This window comes from Pristis pectinata, chromosome 16 (genome assembly GCF_009764475.1).
Source record: "Pristis pectinata isolate sPriPec2 chromosome 16, sPriPec2.1.pri, whole genome shotgun sequence".
NCBI classification, from domain to species: domain Eukaryota; kingdom Metazoa; phylum Chordata; class Chondrichthyes; order Rhinopristiformes; family Pristidae; genus Pristis; species Pristis pectinata.
In genome coordinates, this window is record NC_067420.1 from 46,086,629 (window position 1) to 46,113,394 (window position 26,766).

At 41.9% G+C, this 26,766-nt stretch overlaps 1 protein-coding gene across 2 annotated transcripts in view; it reads left to right on the forward strand.

Moving 5' to 3' along the window:
• fer1l4 (fer-1 like family member 4) overlaps window positions 1-26,766 on the forward strand; it is a 207,748-nt gene that overhangs the window by 69,542 nt on the left and 111,440 nt on the right. For both annotated transcript variants that reach the window (XM_052031437.1, XM_052031438.1), the window contains exons 20-26: window positions 2,787-2,874; window positions 3,556-3,669; window positions 10,251-10,403; window positions 11,728-11,905; window positions 14,110-14,234; window positions 22,250-22,384; window positions 23,632-23,805. In XM_052031437.1, the coding sequence (XP_051887397.1) occupies window positions 2,787-2,874; window positions 3,556-3,669; window positions 10,251-10,403; window positions 11,728-11,905; window positions 14,110-14,234; window positions 22,250-22,384; window positions 23,632-23,805 (967 nt within the window). The remainder of the gene's footprint in view (window positions 1-2,786; window positions 2,875-3,555; window positions 3,670-10,250; window positions 10,404-11,727; window positions 11,906-14,109; window positions 14,235-22,249; window positions 22,385-23,631; window positions 23,806-26,766) is intronic.

Consider the following 26,766-nt stretch of genomic DNA (forward strand, 5'->3'; position numbering starts at 1 on the left):
AATGGGCAGATTGAGAGGGTGGAGGAGGGGAAAGGGAAGGGGTATTGGGGCCAGTGGGATAAGAGGGAAAAAAGCGGGGACAGAGGGGAGTGGTTACTGGAAGTTAGAGAAATTAATGTTCATGCTGTCAGGAATTTAATCTTGATGATTTGTACAAAATGACAGAGGGGAGCAGCAGTGATAAGCTGGGCATCTACAGACTGGTAAGTCTTACATCAGTGGTAGGAAAAAAATATAAGAGACAGGATCTGTCTTCACTTGGAAAGACAGGGATTGATTAGAGATGGTCAGCATAACTTTTGTTCAGGGGAAATCCTTTCTCACTAATTTGAATTTTTTGAACAGGTGACTCAGCATTTTGATGAGGGCAGTATGGTAGAAATTGTCTACATAGACTTTATTAAGGCCTTTGACAAATCCTATGATAGGCTGATCTAGAAGGTTAGAACCCTCAACAAAATGGATCCAAAACTGGCTTATTAATAGGAGGCAGAGGGTGATGATTGTATTTCTGTTCGGTAGTCTGTGACCACAATGTGTACCAATGATTGGTGCTAGGACCTTTAACTTTATGATGTACATTAAAGACTTGGATGTGAGTGTAGGAGGTATGATTAGTGAGTTTGCCTATGACACGAAAATCAGTAGTGTCATAGAGAGTGAAGAGGGTTGTCTCAAGCTGTAGAATGATACAGATCAGATGGAAAGTTGGGTGGAGTGTTGGCAGATGGAATTTAATTTTGACGTATCAGAGGTAATGCACTTTGGGAGGGAAAAAAGGGTAGACTATATTCAGAAAATGATAGGGCCCTAGAGAGTGTTGATGAACTGAGGGACCTTGTGTACAAGTCCATAATTCCTTGAAAGTAATGGCACAGGGGGAGAAGGTGGTGAAGATGGGATGCTTGCCTTCATTGGCTGTGACATAGAATATAAGAGCTGGGACATCATGTTACAACTTTATAAAACATTGGTTAGGCCACACCTGGAGTATTGTGTGCAATTCTGGTTGCTGCCATATAGGAAGGATGTGATTCCATTGGAGTGGATATAGAGGAGATTCATCAGGATGTTGCTTTGATTGGAGCATTTCAATTGTAAGGAGCGATTGGATAGGCTGTGTTTGATTTCCTTGGAATAGAGGAGGCTGAGGTGTGACTTGATAGAGGTATACTAAATTATGAAGGGTTTAGAGGGATAGAAATCTTTTTCCCATGATGGTGGCATCAAAGACAAGAGGGTATAGTTAAGGTGGGAGGTTTAGAGAGGATCTGAGATGCAATTTTTTCACTCAGAGTCATTGGAATCTGGAATTCATTACCTGAGGAGGTGGTGGAGGCAAATACTCTCACAGCACTTAAGAAGCATCTAGATAAGCAGTTGAATCACAAAGGCATAGAAGGCAATGGACCTAATGCAGGTAAATAGGTGCAATGGTCAGCCTGGATGTGCTGGGCAGGAGGGCCTATTTCTCTATGCTATACACACTCTATGATGCTATCTAAACAAAATTATGAGGGACATAGGGTATATTGTAGGATACCTTTCCTCATGTCAGGGGTTCTAAAACTAGAGGGCATTGGTTTAGGGTGAAGGTGAAGGGTAAGGGTTGAAGGGGATCTATGAAAGAACCTTTTCACCCAGAGGGTGGTTGGAATCTGAAATGTACTGCCTGAGGGGGTGATAGAGGCAGGTACTCTCACAGCATTTAAAACGTATCTAGACTACTGCTTGGAGTTTAATTCGGATAAGTGGGAGGTGTTGAATTTTGGGAAGACAAATGAGGACAGGACTTTCACAGTGAATGGTAGGGCTCTGGGGAGTGTTGTAGAACAGAGGGACCTGGGAGTACAGGTAAAGTGGCGTCACAGGTAGACAGGGTGGTGAAGAAGGCTTTTGGCATGCTGGCCTTAATCAGTCAGGGCACTGAGCAAAGAAGTCAGGATGCTTTGATGCAGTTGTACAAGACATTGATAAGGCCGCATTTGGAATATTGTGTTCAGTTTTGGTCACCCTGCTGTAGGAAAGATGCCATTAAGCTGGAAAGAGTGCAGAGGAGATTTGAGGATGTTGCCAGGATTCGAAGGATTGAGTTACGGAGGGAGGTTAAGCAGGTTGGGACATTTTTCATCGGAGTGTGGGAGACTGAGGGATGACCTTTTAGAGGTGTATAAAATCATGAGAGGCAAACAGATGGTGAATGAGCACAGTCTTTTTCCCAGGGTTGGGGAATCAAGAGCTAGAGGGCACAGGTTTGAAGTGAGAGGGGAGAGATTTAGTAGGAGCTTGAGGGGCAACTTTTTCACCCAGAGAGTGGTCAGCATATGGAATGAACTGCCAGAGGAAGTTGTTGAGACAGGTACATTAACAACATTTAAAAGGTACTAGCACAGGGAAATGGTTAGGAAAGGTTTAGAGGGATATGGGCCAAATGCAGGCAAAGGGACTAGCTTAGATGGGAATCTTGGTTGGCATGGACCAGTTGGGCCAAAGAGCCTGTTTCTGTGCCGTATGACTCTACTTGAATTTCCATGGCATAGAAGGCTATGGACCAAGTGCCAGTAAATGGGATTATTATAGATGAGTGTTTGATGGTCAGCATGGACATGGTGGGCAGAAGCATGTTTCTGTGCTGTATGTCTCTATGACTTTATGAGAAAGGAAATAAGAAAACACCACCAATGCACTGACTGCAAGGTGTTTCATATAGGGCCTAAGCATCCATTGTGTAAGCTGGATACTTAGCTGAGAGCCTTCTTTGTTTATTTGCTATTTTTTTGTCCTAGACAATACCACATTTATGCTGAAAAGAAAACCGTGAATCGGCCCAACGCTCTGGACAGATGTCGAATTAAGACCTTGAAGTGTAATATTGTAAGTGGATGAATGCTGCCAGTTTCAAGACTACCTTAAATCTGTGTGTTTATTGCTGACTTGGTGGAACAGATGAGAGCAGTGCTTCTCACTGTAACTTTCTATTAAAGGTCTTGAGTCTTGAGTGACCGATAGGTATAAAGTTAATGCCTCAGGCTCCTCGCTGATGTGTGTACTGGTGCCAGGAGCTCCCTGCTTTAGTTGACTGGGTAGAGAGGTACTATATCAGCATGTTGTACATCTAATACAATAAAACTTGTCAAGGGGAGGCAAGCTGGGTGTGAAAAGGCAGGTGCTGTGTGTGTACAGCCAGGATCTCAGGGAAGTGAGCCGGATGTGGTGAGCCAAGAGCTAATTACCCTTATCAATCTATTAACCACATGGCTCTGTAAACATTGGAATCTGGCAACCTTTGCCTTGCCTGTCAGACAAATCCTTTTGTCCTATCCATCCTCCCACCAGCCTCTGAGTAACTGAAAACCAATGTTTTCTCTCCTTCCCAGTTCTGACATACGGCCTGTGATATGAAATGTTAAACAGTTTCACTCTTTCCACAGATGACAAAATAATTTTGATATCTGTTTAGAAGAACAAGAAGTAAAATTTTTTGAGGATATTTTATGAAAGGGTTTTTCTATGCTGCAGACATTCTGGTTTTGATACAGGATTTACTTTTCCTAGATTAATCATGCGAAACAGGCACTAAGAATTATGAAACGAAAGGAGAAGAATATAAAGGAGAAGCTGAATGAACTACAGACACTACTGGAGAAGTTCAAAAGACGAGTGGAGGAGGTGAGATTGGCTCAGACACTCTTGACTGTTGTCCAGAAATTTATGAAGTAGAAAGTCCTTGAGCATTTACTTTGGCAGTCCCACAGGCAGTGCCCAGGTTATAACTGGGTTCCGTTCCTGAGACCTGTTCATAACCAAACTGCTTGTAAGTCTGAAATGAACAAAAACAGTTTGTGGGAGAGAATCACAGAAACAGCTGTGGTGGAAGAGCAGCTGCCAGCCGTCCTCACTGAGTGAGTGAGTGCGCCTGCTCAGTGCTCCCAGCCCTGCTCAGCTCAACCCAGCCCCCAATTGTTGTGGCTCAGGAGGGGCGGGGAGAGAAGATGTGTGGAAATGCCCTGTTCCAGCCAACAGAAGATGCCTGCAGCCCCACAGTAGCCGGCAAATCCATCCCACCGGTCTCCCAAATGCTCGTTCATATGTAAGGGTTATTCATAAGTTTTGGTTTGTAGTCAGGGGAGGACCTGTATCATTAATACTGCTATGGCCTTCTGAAGTGCTAGAACGTCCCATACACTTTTGAGCAGGGACACATTGGCTCAAAAATAAGATGGCACAGATTTAAGGTGAAAGGAAGGAGCTTTAAACAGGATTTGAGGAGAGAGTTTATTTAACACAGTGAGTGGTTGCTAGCTGGAACTTGCTGTTGGAGGAGGTGCTGGAATCAGATGTAATCACTACTTTTAAGGGAAATTTAAACTGGCATATAAATAGGTAAGGCATGGAAGGAATTAAACATAATAAGGGCAAAAGGTCAGCATGGATGTGGTGGGTTGAAGGGCCTGTTTCTGGACAAGACCTAGGAGCTGACTAACCATAACCTCAAGGCATTCTAGGATTGGAAACTCCACCACACGTCAAGGGAAAATAAATACCTGAAGTCTGAGGTATAACAGAGAACCTGTGGCCAAAAGAACAGATGGTAAAGACAGGGGCAATAAGAAGGATCACTTTGAAGATCTTCTTTTTAAATCTTTTTATTAGTTTTCAAATTAATACAGATTAATATATCAATGTTTATACATGTAATACAAAGAGATCAGGAGAACAATCATGACATGGATAATCATAAAGAACAATAAAGTATAAAAAAACAAATCTGTAGATCCAACGATCTGTTAGTGAATGAATATAATATAAAAGAAAAAGGTTTATTATAAAATATAAAAGAAAGAAAAAAAATCCCCAAAACAATAAGAAAAATCATAAACAATATATCAAACCAAACTAAGCTAAAGAAAAAAAATTTAAAAAAACAGAAAAAAAACTGGACTAAAATTTCTCAATAGAAACAGAGCAATATTATGTCGTCAACTCCGTTCCTCTAAATTGAAAGGTTATTATAAGGGGATCTATATCATGTGAAAATATTGAATAAATGGACTCCAAACTTCCTCCAATTTAAGTGAAGGATCAACAGTACCACTCCTAATTTTTTCCAAGTTTAAACATGATATAGTTTGAGAGAACCATTGAAAAGTAGTAGGGGGTATTGGATCCTTCCATTTAAGCGAAATGGATCATTTGGCCATTAATGTAACAAAGGCAATCATACGGTTAGCGGAGGCAGATAGATGGCCAGATTCTATCCTTGGTAATCCAAAAATTGCAGTGATAGGATGAAGTTGTAAATCAATCTTCAATACATTTGAAATAATGTTAAAAATATCTTTCCAATATTTTTCCAAAAGAAGACAGGACCAAAACATATGTGTCAAAGAAGCCACATTTGATTTACATATGTCACATAATAGGATTTATATGGTGATAAAAACGAGTTAGCTTATCTTTTGACATATGGGTCCTGTGAACTACCTTAAACTGTATCAAAGAGTGTCTGGCACACATTGAAGATGTATCAACTAAATGAAGAATTTTCTTCCAAGTCTCTGTAGGTAAAGATGTCTGGAGTTCACCTTCCCATTCATTCTTGATTTTGTCCAGTGGTTCTGAACAAATTTTCATAATTAAATCATAAATTATTGCTATCAAGCCCTTCTGACAAGGATTAAAACCAAAAATGTTTTCCATAATTTCAGTTCTGTAAGGTTTGGGAAAAGAGGGTATAGTAGCTTTTAAAATATTTCTAATTTGCAAATATCGAAAAAAGTGTGATCTAAGCAAATTGTGTTTGTTAGACAATTGTTCAAAAGATGAAAAACAGTTATCAATGAATAAATCACAAAAACATACTATTCCCTTCCTTTTCCATATGGAAAAAGCTGAGTCAACTCTGGATGGATGAAAGAAAAAATTAGATTGAATGGGACTTGATAGATTAAATTTATTCAATCCAAAAAAATTTACAAAATTGAAACCATATTCGTATTGTATGTTTAACAATTGGGTTAATCATATGTTTACTTAATTTGGTAAGTGCAAAAGGGAGTGGAGCTCCTAAAATAGAAACTAATGAAAATTGAAGTATTGATTGGGACTCAAGGTGTACCCATTTGGGGCATTGAATTACATCTGAATCTTGTATCCAAAAAATTAAATATCTAATATTGATTGCCCAGTAATATAATCTAAAGTTAGGCAAGGCCATACCACCATCCTTTTTTAGTTTTTGCAAATATTTCTTACTTAGCCTTGGGTTTTTATTCTACCAAATATATGAAAGAATTTTAGAATCAATAGTGTCAAAAAAAGATTTCAGAACAAAAGTTGGAATCGCTTGAAATAAATATAAAAATTTTGGTAAAATATTCATCTTAACCGCATTAATTCGGCCTACCAATGATAGAGACAGTAGCGACCATTTAGTAAATAATTGTTTAACATGGTCAATTAAAGGCAGTAGATTAGCTTTAAATAAGTCCTTATGTCTCTTAGTAATTTTAAGACCTAAATACATAAAATAGTCAGTTACCAATCTAAAAGGTAATTGGCTATAAATTGGGATTTGCATATTTAATGGAAAAATTCACTCTTATTAAAATTTAATCTGTAGCCAGAAAAAACACTAAACTGATCTAATAGTGATAGTACTGCGGGGATAGATTCCTCCGGATTAGAAATGTAAAGTAACAGGTCATCTGCGTAAAGAGATATCTTATGAATCTTCTGTCCACAAGTAATATCACATATATTTGAAGGATCCCGAAGTGCAATAGCCAAAGGTTCTAAAGCAACATCAAATAATAAAGGGCTTAACGGGCAGCCTTATCTACTACCTTGAAAAAGCCTAAACAAAGGAGATCTTTGATTATTAGTAAGTATTGAAGCCATAGGTGCATAATAAATCATTTTAATTGCAGATATAAATTTAGAAGTAAAATTGAATTTTTGAAGTGTACTGAATAGATATTCCCATTTGACTCTGTCAAATGCCTTTTCAGCATCAAGTGAAACAACACATTCTGGAATTTGGGATGAAGGGGTATATATAATATTCATTAATCTCCTAATGTTAAAATGTAGATAACGATTAAAGAAGATCTTCTCTATTATGACTTTGTCCATCACGTGAGCACCCTTGATTCCATTCTACTGCAAACTATCAGGTCCAGTCATGTGAAATGAAATAAAAACAGAAAGTGCCGGAAAAACTCAGAAGGTCAGGCAGCATCTGTGGAAGGAGAATCCAGCAGCATCTGTGGAAAGAGAAACAGTCAATGACCCAAAACATTGACTATTTCTCTTTCTGCAGATGTAGCCTGATCTGCTGAGTTTTTCCTGCATTGGGTTGGAGTATAAAAGTAGGAAACGTAAAAATTAGCAGGAGTAAGCCTTCCAGTCCTCAGACCTGCCCTGCCATTCACCAAGATCGTAGCTGATCTACTACCTCAGTAGCATTTCCCTGCACTATCCCCATTTTTCTTTGATCCCCAAAAATCTATTGGTCTATGATATGAACAACAGCCTCCATGCCCCCGTGGCATACAGAATTTCAAAGTTTCATCACTCTTAGTGAAGAAATTTCTTCTCATCCCAATCTTTTCCACCTACCACATATTCTCCAACTGTGTCCCTGGCCTGACATTCCTCAGCTAGGGAAACATCCTCTTTGCATTTAGCCTGTCAAGCCAAAAATACTACATCTACTGGTTCTCCCTTTCATAAATCCATATGGAATTTAGTCAGTTCTATTATTTTTTTCATGGTCTCCATGTTGGCTGTTTTGCCCATCTACACTAATCCCATTTGCCTGCATTAGGTCCTTCAATGCCTTGCCTAAACATGCCTGTCTAAATGTCTCTTAAACATAGTGCCTGTATCTGATTACACCACTTCCTCTGGCAGTGAGTCAGCCACTCTGTGTAACAAAAACTTTCCTCTCAAATACCCTGTAAAACTCCTTCCTCTCACCTTAAACCTACGCCCTCTTGTTTTTGATACCCGTACCATGGGAAAAAGATTCTGACTACCTACCTTATCTGTGCCTCTTATAATTTTATATACCTCTGTGGGGTTATCCCTCAGCCTCCTTTGCTCCTGGGAAAACCATCCCAGCCTAACCAATCTCTCCCGATGAGTAAAGCCCACTAATCCAGGTAACATCCTGGTGAATCTCCTCTGCACTCTCTCCAGAACAACCGTATGCTTTCCTGATGCAGGGTTTTCACCCAAAACATCAATTGCTCTCCAACACTGATGTTGCCCAACCCTCTGAGTTCCTCTAGCAGATTGTTTGTTGCATATCCTTTCTATATGGTGGCTACCAGAACTGTACACAATACTCCAAATGCGTCTAACCAGTGTTTTGTAAAGTTTCAACATAACATCCCAATTATCATATTTTATATCCCGACATATAGAGGCAAGCATGCCATATACCTTCTTCAACACCCTATCTACCCATGTTACTACTTTCAGACAGGAAAAGACTTGCACCCTAAGGTCCCTGTGTTCATAAATATTCCTTCACACCCTACGATTTCCTGTATATGCTGTGCCCCAATTTGACTTCCTAAAATGCATCACTTTGCACTTTTCAGGATTAAATTGCATCTGCCAGTGCTCTGCCCAACTTTTCATCTGATCTATCTTCTATATACCTATATCCTACTGTTGCATGAGACAACTTTCCTTGCTACTCACAACACCACCAACTTTGTGTCATCCGCAATATTATTAATACCTATCACAAACAACAGCTGCCAGCACTGTTCCCTGCAGTATACCACTGGTCACAGGCTTCCAATCAGAAAAACATCCTTCCACTGCTTTTCTCTCCCTCCTATTACTAAGTCAATTAGCCAGTTCACCTTGGATCCCATGTACCTTAACCTTCTGGACCAACCTAACATGCGGGCCTTGTCAAATGCCTTACTAAAGTCTATATGGACAACATCAATCACCCTGCTTTCATCAATCTTCTTACTTACCTTCTCAAAAACTCAATCAAAATAGAACATAGAACACTACAGCACAGAAACAGGCCCTTCAGCCCATAGTGTTGCACCAAACTAATTAAACTAGTAATGAAATGCCTAACTAAACTAATCCCTCTACCTACACAATGCCCATATCCCTCCATTCTTTGCATATTTATATGCCTGTCTAAGAGCCTCTTAAATGCCTCTCTCATACTTGCCTCCACTACCACCCCTGGCAGCACATTCCAGGCACCCACCACTCTCTGAGTTGAAAAAAAACTTGCCCCGCACATCTCCTTTGAACTTACCCCCCTCTCACCTTAAATGCACACCCTCTCATATCAGACATTTTAACCCTGGGAAAATGATACTGGCTGTCTACTCTTATCTATTCCTCTTATAAACTTTTATCAGGTCTCCACTCAACCTCTGCTGCTCCACAGAAAACAACTCAAGTTTGTTCAAGCTCTCCATATAGCACATGCCCTCTAATCCAGGCAGCATCCTGGTAAACCTCTTCTGTACCGTCTCCAAAGCCTCCACATCCTTCCTGTAATGTGGCGACCAGAACTGCACACAGTGCTCCAAATGTAGCCTAACCAAAGTTTTATGCAGTTGCAATGTGAGATTTAACACTTACTCCTTAACAGTGACCTGTTCTACATTATCTACGTACCCTTCCCTAAACTCACTATCCTCCACATCCTTCTCCTTGGTGAATACGGATGAGAAGTATTCATAAGGGCCTGGCCTGCATCCCGTGGCTCCACGCTGAGATTATCCCTTTGATTCCTAATGAGACCCACAGTTTACCCAGCAACCCTCTTGCTCCTGATATACTTATGCAATGTCTTAGTATTCTCCTTTCTTGCCAAGTATAATTCATGGCCCCTTTTTGCCCACCTGGTTTAAAAGTTTTAATCCTGGAAAAGATATATTTTGTATTTTAAATCTGTACAGTTTTGCTTTTGATCATCATCAGAAATGTAATTTTTATTTGGGCTTTGTTGACAATGCCTAGTGGCTGACACCTTCCTGATGTTGCACCTTCTAGACCCTTCCTGCCATTTGTCATCCAGTATATTCCCAGCAGAGTGCCATTGGGAGCGTTCCCAGCTCGAAATGATCTGTGTCAAATTGTATCTCAAGAAAACTGGGTTCTGAACTTATTAGAGTTCTTTGGTTTCTTTTATGATAGAATAATTCTTTATCAAAACTTATCTGAAATATTCTGTTTTTGTTTCTCTTATTTTTCCTTAGCCTCAAACACCTATTCCAGACATCTTTATCTGGATGCTGAGCAATGGGAAGCGTGTGGCAGTTGCGCGCATCCCTGCACGACAGATTCTTTACTCAGTAGTGGAAGAAGAAAAAGGAAAAGACTGTGGCAAAATTCAATCCATCATCATGAAGGTAAGCAGTGCGTGGACACCATCCTCGTCATCACACCACACACTACAATGGGCTTCATGCTGTAACATGAAACACTTGGTTTCATTCAGTTTCCAACAGAGCTCAATCTCCTGCAGCTCAGTGTTTCTCTGGAACCCATGGGAAACCCTGAAATGGTGCTTAGGGGCTTTAATGTCCACATGAGCAGACAATTCAGCAGTTTCTTGGTATCACTTTTGGCTCATGCCTAGTATGGGCTTTGGACTTAAATCCTTGGGTACAGCAGAGTCATACGTAAAAGTAGGCCAAACGGATAGTTGTTCCAAGAAGAATGTGGAAGTCAATGAAAAGATATTAAAAATAAAAAAAATCCCAATTGGTTAAAGTAACATAAATAAAAATACATTAGTAGCAAGGCTACAATCAACATGCTACAAAAAACAATCAACATGCATTGACCTTTGGTTTCCACAAGCATAATGTGTTGAGAACATTTCTGAGCAATGTTGCTGTAGGGAGTGAACTGTATACTTGCACAATCTCCACACCGATCATTAAGTATTCCTTCCATTATCATTTTCGTATCATGTAATCAGCATTCAGCTGGATCACCATGTCTCTTGGGCCTTTATAGAGGGTAGTGGCTGTGAGTTTATTATTCATCATGTTTGCAATACATCACAAATCATCTTTCAAAAACCTCTGTCAAATATTTGGTACAAAACAGATGTGCATGTGGCTGAATTCTTGCTGCAGGGGCTCTATTGCCAAACAGCTCACCATGGGGTCTATCCACTTGATTCAGCACAATCAATGATTGCAGTATTGCTCAAACAAGTTCATGTTGACTTCCTCCCTTTCCTTGTGTTTTGTTCTCATTTTTTGATACAGTTTCTGTTTATGTCATCATTACTACTTCTGAAGTTGAGACTGGAGTTTTTAATTTTGTATGTAATGCTCTGTATAAACAAGTCTGTAATACATACAGAATGGATTAGACTTTCCATTAGTTATTTCTGTGGCTTAGTTGCACACACATTTTGTTTTTGCCCCATTCCCATTTTAAGCTTTTATTCCTCCATTTTTTATTTAGAAACTATGAAAGAGGTCTTGTTATAGAGGTCCTGACCAACGCATCTCTCAGACAAAGGGGATTGCTTATCAGTCTCAACATGCAGTCTTATCACAGATGATGCTTCTTCTCCTGCTACTCCCTAGAATTTCTGTTTTATTTTATATTGTCAAATCTACAGTATTTTCCTTTAGGTTTAATAATAATAATTGATAATTTATCAAAATGGTGTATTCTTCTCTGATAGAGAGATGTTCTGTTGTTATCAACCAGGCACAAGGTGCACCTATTGGGGAGATTTTTGCTAAACTGGAGGTTTACATGTGGCTGGGAGTCACAAAATCTACTAAAAACATCATCAACAGTCTGCCCCAGGAATATATACCAGTCTATGAAGAAGTGAAAATGGACACCACACGGATACTGCCACCTATCAAGCTCAACAGTGATTGTGAGGAACAGGACAAGGATGATCACTTAAAATGATAAAGAAAGGCTTTTGCCATTTATTGGGCCCTGGGTTGGGGAGTTCGGGATGTTGGTGGTGTTGGGTGCAGATGTTTAAAGTTGTCGGGGTGGGAGTGACTATTCCTGTTCATGTCTAGAGCTAGTTAGCCCTGCTGCTAGGGTGTCATCCACTGCAGACAAGCTGAGAAGGACCTTGGGTTTGTAACATCACCTGCTGTGCACGTTTGTCATCTTTATGAGAGCTAAATCTCTTCACAATTAGCCATTGTTGGATCTGATTCTGTGAAATGAAGTGGACAAAGTGTCAGTGAAAGAGCACTTGGAGAACAGGGGTCATTGGTTAAGATTGATAATGGAGAGTGACACTGAGAAATCTGAAGCAGAACTTTTAAATTGGGATTAGGAGGATTCTTGGCAGGATAAAGAACCAAATATCGGTAGATTGAACTGCAACATAATGGATCACCTTTAAAGAGAAGGTGTTTCAAGTACAGGCTAGGTACACATTCCCACTGGTGGGAAAGTTAAAGGAATCAAAACTAGAACTCGCCGGATGACAAAGGAGGCAGAGAAGATGTTGATTTGATGAAGCTCAACATGAGTGAGAATGAAACTAGCTGGCAAGGTAATCTGTCAGAGGGAGAGAGGAAGGGAAGAGAAAACAACAGCAGTAACACAAGAACAGCGTGATGCATTGGTCCAGGAGGTTAAGGCCCATGGGGAGCTAGCTGACTGGATCTAAAATTGGCCTGGTGATAGGAGGCAGAGGGTAGTGGCAGAAGGATGTTTTCTCTGATTGGAAGTCTGTGACTGCTGATGTACCCCAGGGATCAGTGCTGGGACCTTTGCTGTTTATGATATATATTAATGACTTGGATGTGAATGTAGGAGGTATGATTAAGTAAGTTTGTGCATGACACAAAAATTAATGGTGTTATGGATAGTGAGGGAGGTTGTCTAAGGCTACAGCAGGATGTAGATTAGTTGGAAAGTTGGGTGGAGAGTTGGTAGGTGGAATAAGTGTGAGGTGGTGCATTTTAAAGTGAAATAAGAATTGGACAAATACAGTAAATGGTAGCACACTAAGAAATGTTGACGAACACAGAGACCTAGGAGATGTAAGTCCGTTGTTCCGTGAAAGTGGCAACACTAGTGGATAGGGTGGTGAAGAAGGGTTTTGGCATGCTTGCCTTCATAGGTCGGGGGATAGAATATAAGAATTGGGACATTATGTTGCAACTTAACAAAATGCTGGTTAGGCCACACCAAGTGTTATGTGCAGTTCCGGTTCTCAGACTACAGGAAGGATGTGATGGAGAGAGTGCAGAGGAGATTCCATTGGATCAACAAACAATCTGCTGGAGGAGCTCAGTAGGTCGAGCAGCATCTGAGGGATGAAAGAAATTGTCGACATTTCAAGTTGAAACCCTGCACCAGGCCAGTTTCTTCCCACAGATGCTGCTCGACCTGCTGAGTTCCTCCAGCGGATTGTTTGTTGTTCCAGATTCCAGCATCTGCAGTCTCTTGTGTCTGCAGATTCTTCAGATGTTGCCTGGACTGGAGGACTTTAGTTGTGGGAAGAAATTGGATAGTTTGGGCTTGATTTCCCTGAAGCAAAGAAGGTTGGGGGGGGGGGGGGGGGGGGGGGGGGTGACCTGATAGATTATCAGAGACATAGATAGATAGTAAGTCAAAATCTTTTTTTCATGGTAAGGATATCAAAAACAAGAGGACATAGGTTTAAAGTGAAGGAGTTTTAAGGGGGATCTGAGGGGCAGGAGAGTGGTTGATATCTGGAATGTGCTGCCATTGGAGGTGGTGGAATCAGATACAATCGCTACTTTTAAGAGGGATTTAGACAGGTACATAAAAAGGCAAGAAGGATATGATCCTAATGTGGGAAAATGGGATTAATGTGGCTAGATGGACAAAAGGGTTCAGTATGGATGCAGTGGGTTGAAGGGCCTGTTTCTGTGCTGTACGATTCTATGACCTAATGATCCCAAAGTCTTATATAGTCATATTAATAGTAAGTGTGTAGTAAAATGAGAAGTGGGGCTAGTTAGACATTAAAAAGGTGATTTATGCATTGAGGCACAAAGAATCTTCTGTGCACCCTCTCTAGGGCCATGGTTTGAGATGTATTTATAAGACACGTTTAACAAATCTTTTTTTTCTTGTTCATAGATAACAGTTATTTCCAGCTGCGAGCTCACATGTACCAAGCCCGAGGACTGCTTGCAGCCGATGACACTGGATTATCAGATCCCTTTGCAAGAGTTGTGTTTTCAACTCAGTGTCAATCAACCAGAGTAAGAAACTTGAATCGATCTAATGTCTATTTTGTTTTGATAAATTTTGTCTAATTAGTGGATTTTTTGGACTGTTTCAATGTGCATCTTCATTTGGTCTTGCATTTGGTTTACTCTGAAAAGCAGCAGGAAGTCGACAAATAGTGAATGATACATGTTCAAACTTGAAGCATTTAGGAATCTCTCGATATGGACAATGCTTATTTTTAAATAATTGAAGAAATTTTACACAGAGACTGGTGGGTGCCTGGAATGTGCTGCCTGGGGTGTAGTGGAGGAAAATACGATAGAAACATTCAAGAGGCTCTTAGATAGGCACATGAATGTTCAGGAAATTGAAGGATAAGGGATTAGTTCAGCTGGGCATTTGATTGCTAGTCTAATTAGTTTGGCACAACATTGTGGGGCTGTTCCTGTGCTGTGCTGTTCTATGTTCTAAAATGGAGCTGAAATACTGGGTTACTGGTACTTGAATGCAGTTTAGATCTAGATATGAACAAAGGGCCCTGGGGACACGAGTTGGAGATAGATGTTTGCTTCCTGTCCAGTTCATTTCAAGTTTGACAAATTGATGGCATGATCCTCACTAAGTGCTGCCTGTGAAAGATGGAGATAGAACATAGAGCATGAAGATCTGATGTATTTTTGAAGGCCATTGACAACTAGCAATAAAAGATCCTGTTGATCCTTGAAGTATAAACATGATTAGGCTGTTATGGTCATTTTGTTTTTTTTAACAAGGATGGGAAAAATAGTTTTAAAAAAGTCCTTTACAATAATTTCTGGGAGTCCCAGGAGAAGCATGTGATTAACCCCTCATTTTCTGGACAGGATAACTGAGCATTATGACCACATCACACACCATCCTTACATGGGAAACCATCGTATCCTTATTGTAATAAAAGTATAGAATGTAGAACAGTATAGCACAGGAACAGGCCCTTCGGTCCATGTTGTCTGCACCGACAATTATGCCAAATTAAGCAAATCCCATCTGCCTGCACATGATCTCTGCCCATTCATGTGCTTGTCTAAATACTGTGTCTCTTTAACCTTGCTATCATATCTCCTTCTGTTACCTTCCCTGGCAGCACATTTAAACTTTGTCCTTAACCATTCCCCTTCTGAGCTTAAACTATGCCCCTTAATGTTTGACGTTTCCACCCTGGGAAAAAAATTCTGACTACCTACCCATTCTTTACCTCTCACAGTCATAGAATTGTACAACATAGAAATGCTCCCACCATGTCTATGCCGACCTTTGTGCCTGTCTATACTAATCCCACTTGCCTGCATTAATTCTATATCCCTCTATGCACTGCTCATTCAGATGTCCGGATGTCTCCTAAATGTTGTTACTGTTTCTGCCTCCACCACCTCCTCTGTCTGCTCATTCCAGATACCAGCTACTCTTGGTGTGAAAGATTTGCCCCTCAGATCCCCTTCATATCTCCTCTACTCACCTTAAGTCTATGCCCCCGAGTCTAAGACACCCCTGTCATGGGAAAGAGACACTGGCTATCTACTCAATCTATGCCTCTGATAATTTTATGTACTTCTGTAAGATTAACCCTCAGCCTCCAATGCTCCAGAGAAAACAACCCAAGTTTGTATGAACATTAAATATCCCAATAGAAGGTAAACCACACTCCCAGTCATAGAGCAATACAGCACGGGTATAGGCCGTTTAGCCCAACGAGTCCATGGCAACCATAGTGCCCACCCATCTAGTCCCAATTTTCAGAGTTTGACCCATATCCCTCTAAGTCCCACCCCTGCATTTATCTATCCAAGTGCTTCTTAAATGATACTGTTGTACCTTCCTTAACCACTTCCTCTGGCAACTTGTTCCATATACTCACCACCCTCTGTGTAGAAAGGTTGCCCCTCAACTCCCTTTTAAATCTTTCCCCTCTCACCCTAAACCTATGCCCCCCAGTTTTGGACTCCACCACCCTGGGGAATAGACTGCTACCATCCACCTTATCTATGCCTCTCATGATTGTATAAACTTCTATAAGATCACTCTTCATTCTCTTACGATCCAAGGAATAAAGACCTAGCCTGGCCAACCTCTCCCTGTAACTCAGGCCCTCTAGTCCTGGCAACGTCCTTGTAAATCTTTTCTGCATTCTTTCCAGTTTAACCATGGCTTTCCTATAACAGGGTGACCAAGTCTGTATACAATACTCCAAGTGTGGCCTCACCAACGACTTATACATCTGCAACATAAAACACAGTGTTCCTTTCACAATCCTACTGGTCCACCCAAATACTCTCTCCCTTTGTTCACCTTCCACCCCCCCCCCCCCCCCCCCCCCCACTTGTTACCTAGCTTCATTACCCTCCCCAACCAGGTTCTATCTGCCCACCACCCATACACCTATCCACCTGGGTTTCTTCTCCCTTGGCCTACCTTCCCCCTCCCCTCCCCTACCTGGCTCCATCTGCCCATGATCCCCTACCTCACCTGGTTCCACCGGTCATCTACCAGCCTCTGTCTCACCTCTCCCTCTCACCTCTTTATACTGCCCATCTTCCCTCTACACTCTCAATCCTGATGCAGGGTTTCCACCTTGCCTCCACAGATGCTGCCTGACCCACTGAGCTCCTCCAGCTGTTTGTTTTTTGCTCAGATATGGGGGGATTTAATACTTGGCTCCTACCCATCTGATCTCACCTCACCACTGGTGACTATGTTACTGAAGCTCCAAGTTCAGAAATTTCCTCTTTGCTTTAAAACCCTCTTCCAAACTTCCTTTTTTGAAATGCCTTCTGACCTAATATCACCTTTGAGACATTTTGGCATAATGTTAAGCCTTATGTTGTTACTGTTCAGGTAAGTGAGGTATATCCTCAATAATATATGTAGGATTCATCAGGCAAATTAACCTCTCTATCCACTTGAGTCCGCTTATTGGTTGGGAGGCCCTTAAACAGTAGGATCTGGCTAGTAGTACGAATAGAACTTAGTAATAATAATGATAAATATCAGCACAATACAGACCACAATGTTGTGCCGACCTTTAAACCATGCCTAAGACTATCTAAACCCTTCCTTCCACATATCCCCCTATTTTAAATTCCTCCATATGCTTATCTACAAGTTTGCAGATGATACCACCGTCGTAGGCCATATCTCAAACAGTGATGAGTTGGAGTACAGGAAAGAGATAGAGAGCTTAGTGGAATGGTGTCATGACAACAACCTTTCCCTCAATGTCAACAAAACAAAAGAGCTGGTCATTGACTTCAGGAAAGGGGGCGGTGTACATGCACCTGTCTACATCAATGGTGCTGAGGTCGAGAGGGTTGACAGCTTCAAGTTCCTGGGTGTGACCATCACCAACAGCCTGTCCTGGTCAAATCATGTAGATGCCACAGCCAAGAAAGCTCACCAGCGCCTCTACTTCCTCAGGAGGCTAAAGAAATTTGGTTTGTCCCTTTTGTCTCTCACCAGCTTTTACCAATGCACCATAGAAAGCATCCTATCTGGATGTATCATTGGCTTGGTACAGCAACTGCTCTGCCCAGGGCCGCAAGAAGCTGCAGAGAGTTGTGGACAGAGCCCAGCGCATCACAGACACCAGCCTCCCCTCCTTGGACTCTGTCTTTACCTCTTGCTGTCTTGGTGTAGCAGCCAGCATAATCAAAGACCCCACTCACCCGGGACATTCTCTCTTCTCTCCTCTTCCATCGGGTAGAAGATACAGGTGCCTGAGGGCATGTGCCACAAGACTTAAGGACAGCTTCTACCCCACTGTGATAAGACTATTGAACGGTTCCCTTATACATTGAGATGGACTATGACCTCACAATCTACCTTGTTGTGACCTTGCACCTTATTGCACTGCACTTTCTCTGTAGCTGTGACACTTTACTCTGTACTGTTACTGTTTTTACCTGTACTACCTCAATGCACTTTGTACTAACTCAATGTAACTGCACTGTGTATTGAATTGACCTGTACAATCAGTTTGTAAGACAAGCTTTTCACCTCGGTACAAGTGTCAATAATAAACCAATACCAATACCAATTTAGCAATCTCTTGAATTTGACCAATGTACCTGCCTCCACCACCACCCCAGGCAGTGCATTCCACACCTCAACCACTATCTGGGTAAAAGACCTTCCTCTGATATCTCCCTTGAACTTCCCACCCATTACTTTAAAGCCATGCCCTCTTGTATTGAGCATTGGTGTCCTGGGTATGAGGTGCTTGCTGTCTACACTATTTATTCCTCTTAATATTTTGTACACTTCTATCATGTCTCCTCTCATCCTCCTTCTCTCCAAAGAGTAAAGCCCTAGTTCCCTTAGTCTCTCCTCATAATGCAAACTCTCTAAACCAGGCAGCATCATGGTAAATCTCCTCTGCACCCTTTCCAACGCTTCCACATCCTTCCTATAATGAGGTGACCAAAACTGGACACAGTACTCCAAGTGTGGTCTAACCAGAGTTTTGTAGAGCTGCATCATTACCTCGTGGCTCTTAACCTTGATCCCATAACTTATGAATGCTAACATCCCATAAGCTTTCTTAACTACCCTATTCACCTATGAGACAACTTTCAGGGATCTGTGGATATGGACCCCCAGATCCCTTTGCTCCTCCACACTACCCAGAATCCTGCCATTAACTTTGTACTCTGCCTTGGAGTTTGTCCTTCCAAAGTGTACCACCTCACACTTCTCTGGATTGAACCCCATCTGCCACTTCTCAGCCCAGACCTGCATCCTATCAATATCCCTCTGCAATCTTCGACAATCCTCCACACTATCCACACCACCACCAACCTTTGTGTTGTTTGTAAACTTGCCAACCCACCATTATACCCCCTCATCCAAGTCATTAATACAAATCATGAAAAGCAGAGGTCCCAGAACCGATCCTTGTGGGACACTGCTAGTCACAGCCCTCCAATCTGAATGCACTCCCTCCACCACAACCCTCTGCTTTCTACAGGCAAGCCAATCCTGAATCCACACGGCCAAGCTTCTCTGGATCCCATGCCCTCTGACCTTCTGAAGAAGCCTACCACGTGGAACCTTGTCAAATGTCTTACTAAATTCCATGTAGACCACATCTACTGCACTACCCTCATCAATCTGCTTGGTCACCTCCTCAAAGAACACTATCAGGCTTGTGAGACACAATCTGACCATGCTGGCTGTCCCTGATCAGACCATGATTCTCTAAATGCTCGTAGAAGCTATCTCTAAGAATCCTTTCCAACAGCTTGCCCACCACAGACGTAAGGCTCACTGGTTTATAATTCCCTGGACTATCCCTACTACCTTTTTTGAATAAGAAGACAACATTTGCCACCCTCCATTCCTCCGGTACCATTCCCGTGGACACTGAGGACTCAAATATCCTAGCCAACGGTTCAACAATCTCCTCCCTCACCTCGCAGAGCAGCCTGGGGAATATTCCATCAGGCCCTGGGGACTTATCTGTCCTAATATTTTCTAACAGCTCCAACACATCCTCTCTCTTGAAATCAACATGCTCTACAACATTAACCTTACCAACACTGTCCTCAGCGTCATCGAGGCACCTCTTCTTGGTGAATACTGGAAAGAACTATTCATTGAGAACCTCCCCCACTTCCACAGCTACCAGGCACATCTTCCCACCTTTGTCTCTACTCGGTCCTACCTTTATTCTCGTAATCCTTTTGTTCTTCACGTAAGTGAAAAATGCCTTGGGATTCTCCTTAACCCAACTCGCCAAGGCCTTTTCATGTCCCCTTCTTGCTCTCATCAGCCCCTTCTTAAGTTCCTTCCTTGCTACCCTATATTCCTCAAGAGCCCTATCTGATCCTTGCTGCCAACACCTTGTGTTTGCTGCCTTTTCCTCCTAACTAGTTGTTCCACCTCTCTTGTCACCCATGTTTCCTTCTCCCTGCCGTTCTTTCTCTGCCTCACCGGGACAAATTTATCCCTAGCTTCCTGCAAGAGATCCCTGAACAGTGACCACATCTTCATAGTACATTTCCCTTCAAAAATGTCATCCCAATTTACACTCCCAAGTTCTAGCCTTATAGCCTCATAATTTGCCCTTACCCAACTAAGTACCTTCCTGTCCTCTTTGCTCCTATCCTTGTCCATGACAATGCTAAAGGTAGGGAGCGGTGGTCACTGTCTCCCAAATGCTCACCCACTGATAGATCTGTCACCTGACCCAGTTCATTACCTAATACTAGATCTAATATGGCATTCCCTCTAGTCGGCCTGCCAACATACAGTGACAAGAATCCATCCTGGGCACACTGAACAAACTCTGCTCCATCTAAACCTTTGGTACTAAGCAGGTGCCAATCAATATTTGGGAAGTTCAACATAGAACATTACAGCACAGTACCAGCCCTTGGGCCCATGATGTTGTTCTGACATTTTATCCTGCTCTAAGATTTATCTAACCCTTCCCTCCCACATAGCCCCCTTTATTTTTCTATCATTCATGTGCCTATCAAAGAGTCTTTTATATGTCCCTAATGCATCTGCCTCCACCACCTCTGCCGGCAGTGCATTCCATGCACCCACCACTCTCTATGTGAAAAAAAAACTTACCTCTGACATCCCCCCTATACCTTGCTCCAATCACCTTAAAATTATGTCCCCTCGTGTTAGTCATTTTCACCCTGGGAAAAATTCCCTGACCGTCCACTCAATCTATGCCTCTTATCATCTTGTACACCTCTATCAAGTCACCTTTCATCCTCCTTCACCCCAAAGAGAAAAGTCCAAGCTCACCTCAACCTATCCTCAAAAGACATGCTCTCCAATCCAGGCAGCATCCTGGTAAATCTCCTCTGCACCCTCTCTAAAGCTTCCACATCCTTCCTATAATGAGGTGACCAGAACTGAACACAATACTCTTAAGTCTGGTCTAACCAGAGTTTTATAGAGCTGCAACTGACTTGTAAGTAAATATCAATGATAACCTACTACCATCTGACCGGCCAAAATAAGTTTGGATTTCTACAGACATGGATGTTTTTTCAGTTGAATGGCCTTCCTTGTTGTCTTTGCTTTTTGTTTCCATTTAATAATTCCTGTTGATGCAATTCATCACTGTGCCAGTAAACACTGAATGGTCGAGATTGAGGTGTATAGAGTCATAGAGCAGGGAAACAGGCCCTTTGCCCAATGTGTCCAAATGGGCCATCAAGAACTAGCTATGCTAATTCCATTTTCCAGTACATAGCCTGCAGCGTTTTATGCTCTGGTATTTTTTTTAATTTTCTTTATTTTATAAGGAGTTTTTTTTAAGAAGTTAAATCATGGATGAAGACATTGTGCCATAATAAAGTAATTAAGACACTAATGCCAGATTTATTGCCATCTTTCCCATCAGTAGAGTTTGCATAAGCAGGGCTCCCTGCCCCCCTCTTCCCAAAACCCTGCAGGTTAGTCAGTGGATCGGCTTTAGCATTCCATTTAAATGCATGGCAGCCTTTCTGTTACTTTCAGTTGATCTCTTTATTTAACCATCCTCCTCCTCCCAGATACAGATTCTTATCATCATGACAGGCAATAATTATAGTGTACATGCCTGTTTTGGTTCATAGGTGATTTTGGATTTGTTATCATATCCTTCCTGAGCATTACGGCGCTGCTTCAGGGCAGGCACATTAGCACAGCAGTTAGCATAACGCTATTACAGCACCAACGACCCGGGTTCAATTCCAAGCACTGTCTGTAAGGAGTTTGTATGTGCTCCCCATGTTTCTGTGAGTGTCCTCTGGGTGCTCTGGTTTCCTCCCACATTCCAAAGACGTACAGGTTAGGAAGTTGTGGGCGTGCTATGTTGGCACCAAAAGTGTGGTGACACTTGTGGGCTGCCCCCCAGAACACTATGCAAAGATGCATTTCACCGTGTGTTTCAATGTACATGTGACTAACAAAGAAATCTTATCTATCATCTTATCTTATATTAATGTTATGTAACAGTTATTGAAATGCTGAATTAATGACACATTTTATTTTCACTTTAATTCTTCCATAGTACTTGGAAGAAACTTTGTCTCCAATGTGGTCTGAGATGTTGTTGTTTGATCAAATCCTAATTGAGGGAAGTAAAGAAGAATTGAAGAATGACCCACCCATAATCATCATTAATATCTTCGACTTTGACAACTTTGTGAGTCTCAGTCTATTGCTCTTAAAGAAAATACATCACAAGAATGAGAAGAATGTGTTAGTGGATGCTCGATTTTACTTGTAGAATTACAGATATTTATAGCACATAAGGCGGCCATTATGTATATTTCTAGACAAAAATTTGACTATTTTGGTTCGTTTATTGTTATCACAGGCATACCTACACTAAGTATAAATGTGAAAGTGAAAATTACTGGGATAGATTTCATCCAGTTCTGCAGATTTATCAACCCTTATGTATTCCATGGCATCTAATATCTCCCCCTTCTTACCTCCACAAAGCTAAATCCTGTACTTTCAATCTCTTGTTGGGTTTGCTATGCACAGATTAAAAACATTCTCTTATATACATTTCAAGAATTTATCACCTGTTTCCTCTAAACACCCAATTAGTTTTAGGGTAGGAAAATATCACCTATTGTTATTTCCCTCATGAATGATATCCAGCTGGAGAAAAAGATTTTGTACCAGTACAGGGGCTCTCTGGGTTACAAATGACCAGACTTACAGAAATCCAACTTGACACAAATTCTCCCATTCATTTTTAAAGTATTTTTCAAGTAGTAATAAGGATAATAAAATGTTTCATGGTATTCATTAATCACTGGATACAGTATATATTCTATTAGTTTAATTATGGGTAGTGTTGGGGTGATTATTCAATTAAATGAAAGAATTATAGCAAGTGTACGTAGAGCAATATGATATGGGTAGCTGTAGAAAACAGACATCTTTGACTTATGGAGAAATTGGCTGACAGATAGTTCTCAGGAACAGAACCTTTACGTAACCCAGGTTCAGTTTGAAGAGAACTACTAAAACTGTATGACACAAAAGTTAAAGGATAGTGGGTACAAGTCTGTCACTGTGTAACATGGGTAAGTACAGTGAGTACACATCTGTTTCTGCATATCATTGTGGTGCGGTACCAGTGGCTGTGGATCCATATTAAAATTGAATGTAGCAGGTGGATTGTCTGCCACTGTTTGACAGTGGTATATATGTCATATTGGTTGGAATTTTCCTCATAGTGCAATTAATTCTATTATTATAGATACCTCTCCTCCTCTTCCTTCCCATGAACAATTTAGGCCTCTGGATGACATTTGGCAAGTAAATTGGGAATTCACGTCCATCTCCTGTGATGTTGCATTTTGATCTGCAGTGATATTACATCATGCTATGTTCTAATGATAAATTCTAATGGTAGCTTTCCATAAATTGCAGGGCAGCCCGGAATTCCTTGGACGTGCTTTTGCAGTTCCTAAGATTAAACTGCAGGATGAACAATATGAGAAACCATCCTTAGAATTTCATGACATTTACAAAGGCCAGACAAGGGGTGGTGAACTGCTGGCAGCTTTTGAACTGATAGAACTTGATTACAGTGGATATGGAGAGGTAGGAAAAGCATTCCTTCTCAAATCAGTGACTTTGTCTCCATAGCTAAAGTGAAGGTTCGTACCTTGGTAGCCCGTTACTAATTTCCTAGTCTCATCCTCTGAGAGACAAACAAGATTCTAAGTAATAGTTTTGATCTGGTCTTCATGGTAGAAGACATTAAAAACATTCCAATGATAATAGATAATCAAGGAGCTATAGGGAGGGGGGAAATCTTAAAATAATCTATCACTGAAGAGAAAATACTGGGGCGATATACTGAAGATAGAGACCGACAGGTCCTATCTGGATCCCATGGGTCTAAAAAGAAGTGGCTGCAAAGATAGTTGGATATATTGGTTGGAACCTACCAAAATGCCTTTGATTCTGGAGAGGTCTCAGGAAAATGGAAAACTACAAACATTATACTTCTATTTGAATCATAGAATCATAGAACAGTAAAGCACAATAGAGGCCCTTCAGCCCACAATGTTGTGCCGACCTTTAAACCACGCCTAAGACTATCTAACCCCTTCCTCCCACATATCCCCCTGTTTTAAGTTCCTCCAAATGCTTATTTGACAATCTTTTGAATTAGACCAATGTACCTGCCTCCACCACCACCCTAGGCAGCGCATTCCATGCCCCAACCACTCTCTGGGTAAAAAACCTCCCTCTGATATCTCCCTTGAACTTCCCACCCATTACTTTAAAGCCATGCCCTCTTGTATTGAGCATTGGTGCCCTGGGAAAGAAGCGCTGGCTGTCTACTCTATCTATTCCTCTTAATATTTTGTATACCTCAATCATGTCTCCTCTCATCCTCCTTCTCTCCAAAGAATAAAGCCCTAGCTCCCTTAGTCTCTCCTCATAATGCATACTCTCTAAACCAGGCAGCATCCTGGTAAATCTCCTCTGCACCCTTTCCAACTTTTCCACATCCTTCCTATAATGAGGTGACCAAAACTGGACACAGTACTCCAAGTGTGGTCGAACTAGAGTTTTGTAGAGCTGCATCATTACCTCGCAGCTCTTAAACTTGATCCCACGACTTATGAATGCTAACATCCCATAAGCTTTCTTAACTACCCTATCCACCTGTGAGGCAACTTTCAGTGATCTGTGGATATGAACCCCCAGATCCCTCTGCTCCTCCACACTACCCAGAATACTGCCATTAACTTTGTACTCTGCCTTGGAGTTTGTCCTTCCAAAGTATATCGCCTCACACTTGTCAGGATTGAACTCCATCTGCCACTTCTCAGCCCAGCTCTGCATCCTATCAATATCCCTCTGCAATCTTCGACAGTCCTCCACACGATCCACAACACTACCAACCTTTGTGTCGTTTGCAAACTTGCCAACCCACCCTTCTACCCCCTCGTCCAAGTCATTAATAAAAATCATGAAAAGTAGAGGTCCCAGAACCGATCCTTGTGGGACACTGCTAGTCACAGCCCTCCAATCTGAATGCACTCCCTCCACCACAACCCTCTGCTTTCTACATGCAAGCCAATTTTGAATCCACACCGCCAAGCCTCCCTGGATTCTATGCCCTCTGACACTCTGAAGAAGCCTACCACGTGGAACCTTGTCAAATGCCTTGATAAAATCCATGTAGACCACATCAACTGCACTACCCTCATCAATCTTCCTCGTCACCTCCTCAAAGAATCCTATCAGGCTTGTGAAGCAAGATCTTCCCTTCACAAAGCCACGCTGGCTGTCCCTAATCAGACCATGATTCTCTAAATGCCCATAGATCCTATCTCTAAGAATCCTTTCCAACAGCTTGGCCACAACAGATGTAAGGCTCACTGGTCTACAATTCCCTGGACTATCCCTACTACCTTTTTTGAATAAGGGGACAGCATTTGCCACCTTCCAATCCTCCGGTACCATTCCCGTGGGCAATGAGGACTCAACGATCCCAGCCAACGGTTCAGCAATCTCCTCCCTCACCATGCGGAGCAGACTGAGGAATATTCTGTCAGGCACCGGAGACTTATCTGTCCTAATATTTTCTAACAGCTCCAATACATCCTCTCTCTTGATAGCTACATGCTCTACAACATTAACCTTACCAACACTGTCCTCAGCGTCATCAAGGCCCCTCTCCTTGGTGAATACTGAAGAGAACCTCACCTACTTCCACAGCTTCCAGGCACATCTTCCCACCTTTGTCTCTAATTGGTCCTATCTTTACTCTCGTCATAGAACCATAGAACCATACAGCACAAAACAGGCCCTTCGGCCCACCATGTTGTGCCGCCCATCAAACCACCCTCACACTATCTAACCCTTTCCTCCCACATATCTCTCTATCTCACATTCATCCATATGCCTATCCAACAAACTCTTGAACCTGTCCAATGTATCTGCCTCCACCACCACCCCAGGCAGTGCATTCCATGCACCAACCACTCTCTGGGTGAAAAACCTCCCCCTTACATCTCCCCTGAACCTCCCACCCAAAACCTTAAAGCCATGCCCTCTCGTCTTGAGCATTGGTGCCCTGGGAAGGAGGCGCTAGCTGTTTACTCTATCTATTCCTCCCAATATTTTATGTACCTCTATCATGTCTCCTCTCATCCTCCTCCTTTCCAGTGAATAAAGCCCTAGCACCTTAAGCCTCTCCTCATATTCCATACACTCTAATCCAGGCAGCATCCTGGTAAACCTCCTCTGCACCCTCTACAACGCCTCCTCATCCTTCCTATAATGCGGCGACCAGAACTGAACACAGTACTCTAAGTGTGCTCTAACTAGAGTTTTGTAAAGCTGCATCATCACTTCGCGGCTCTTAAACTCAATCCCACGACTTATGAACGCTAACATCCCATAGGCCTTCTTAGCTGCTCTATCCACCTGTGAGGCAACTTTCAGTGAACTGTGAATATGAATCCCCAGATCCCTCTGCTCCTCTACACTGCCAAGTACCTTGCTATTTACCCTGTACTCTGCCCTGAAGTTTGTTCTTCC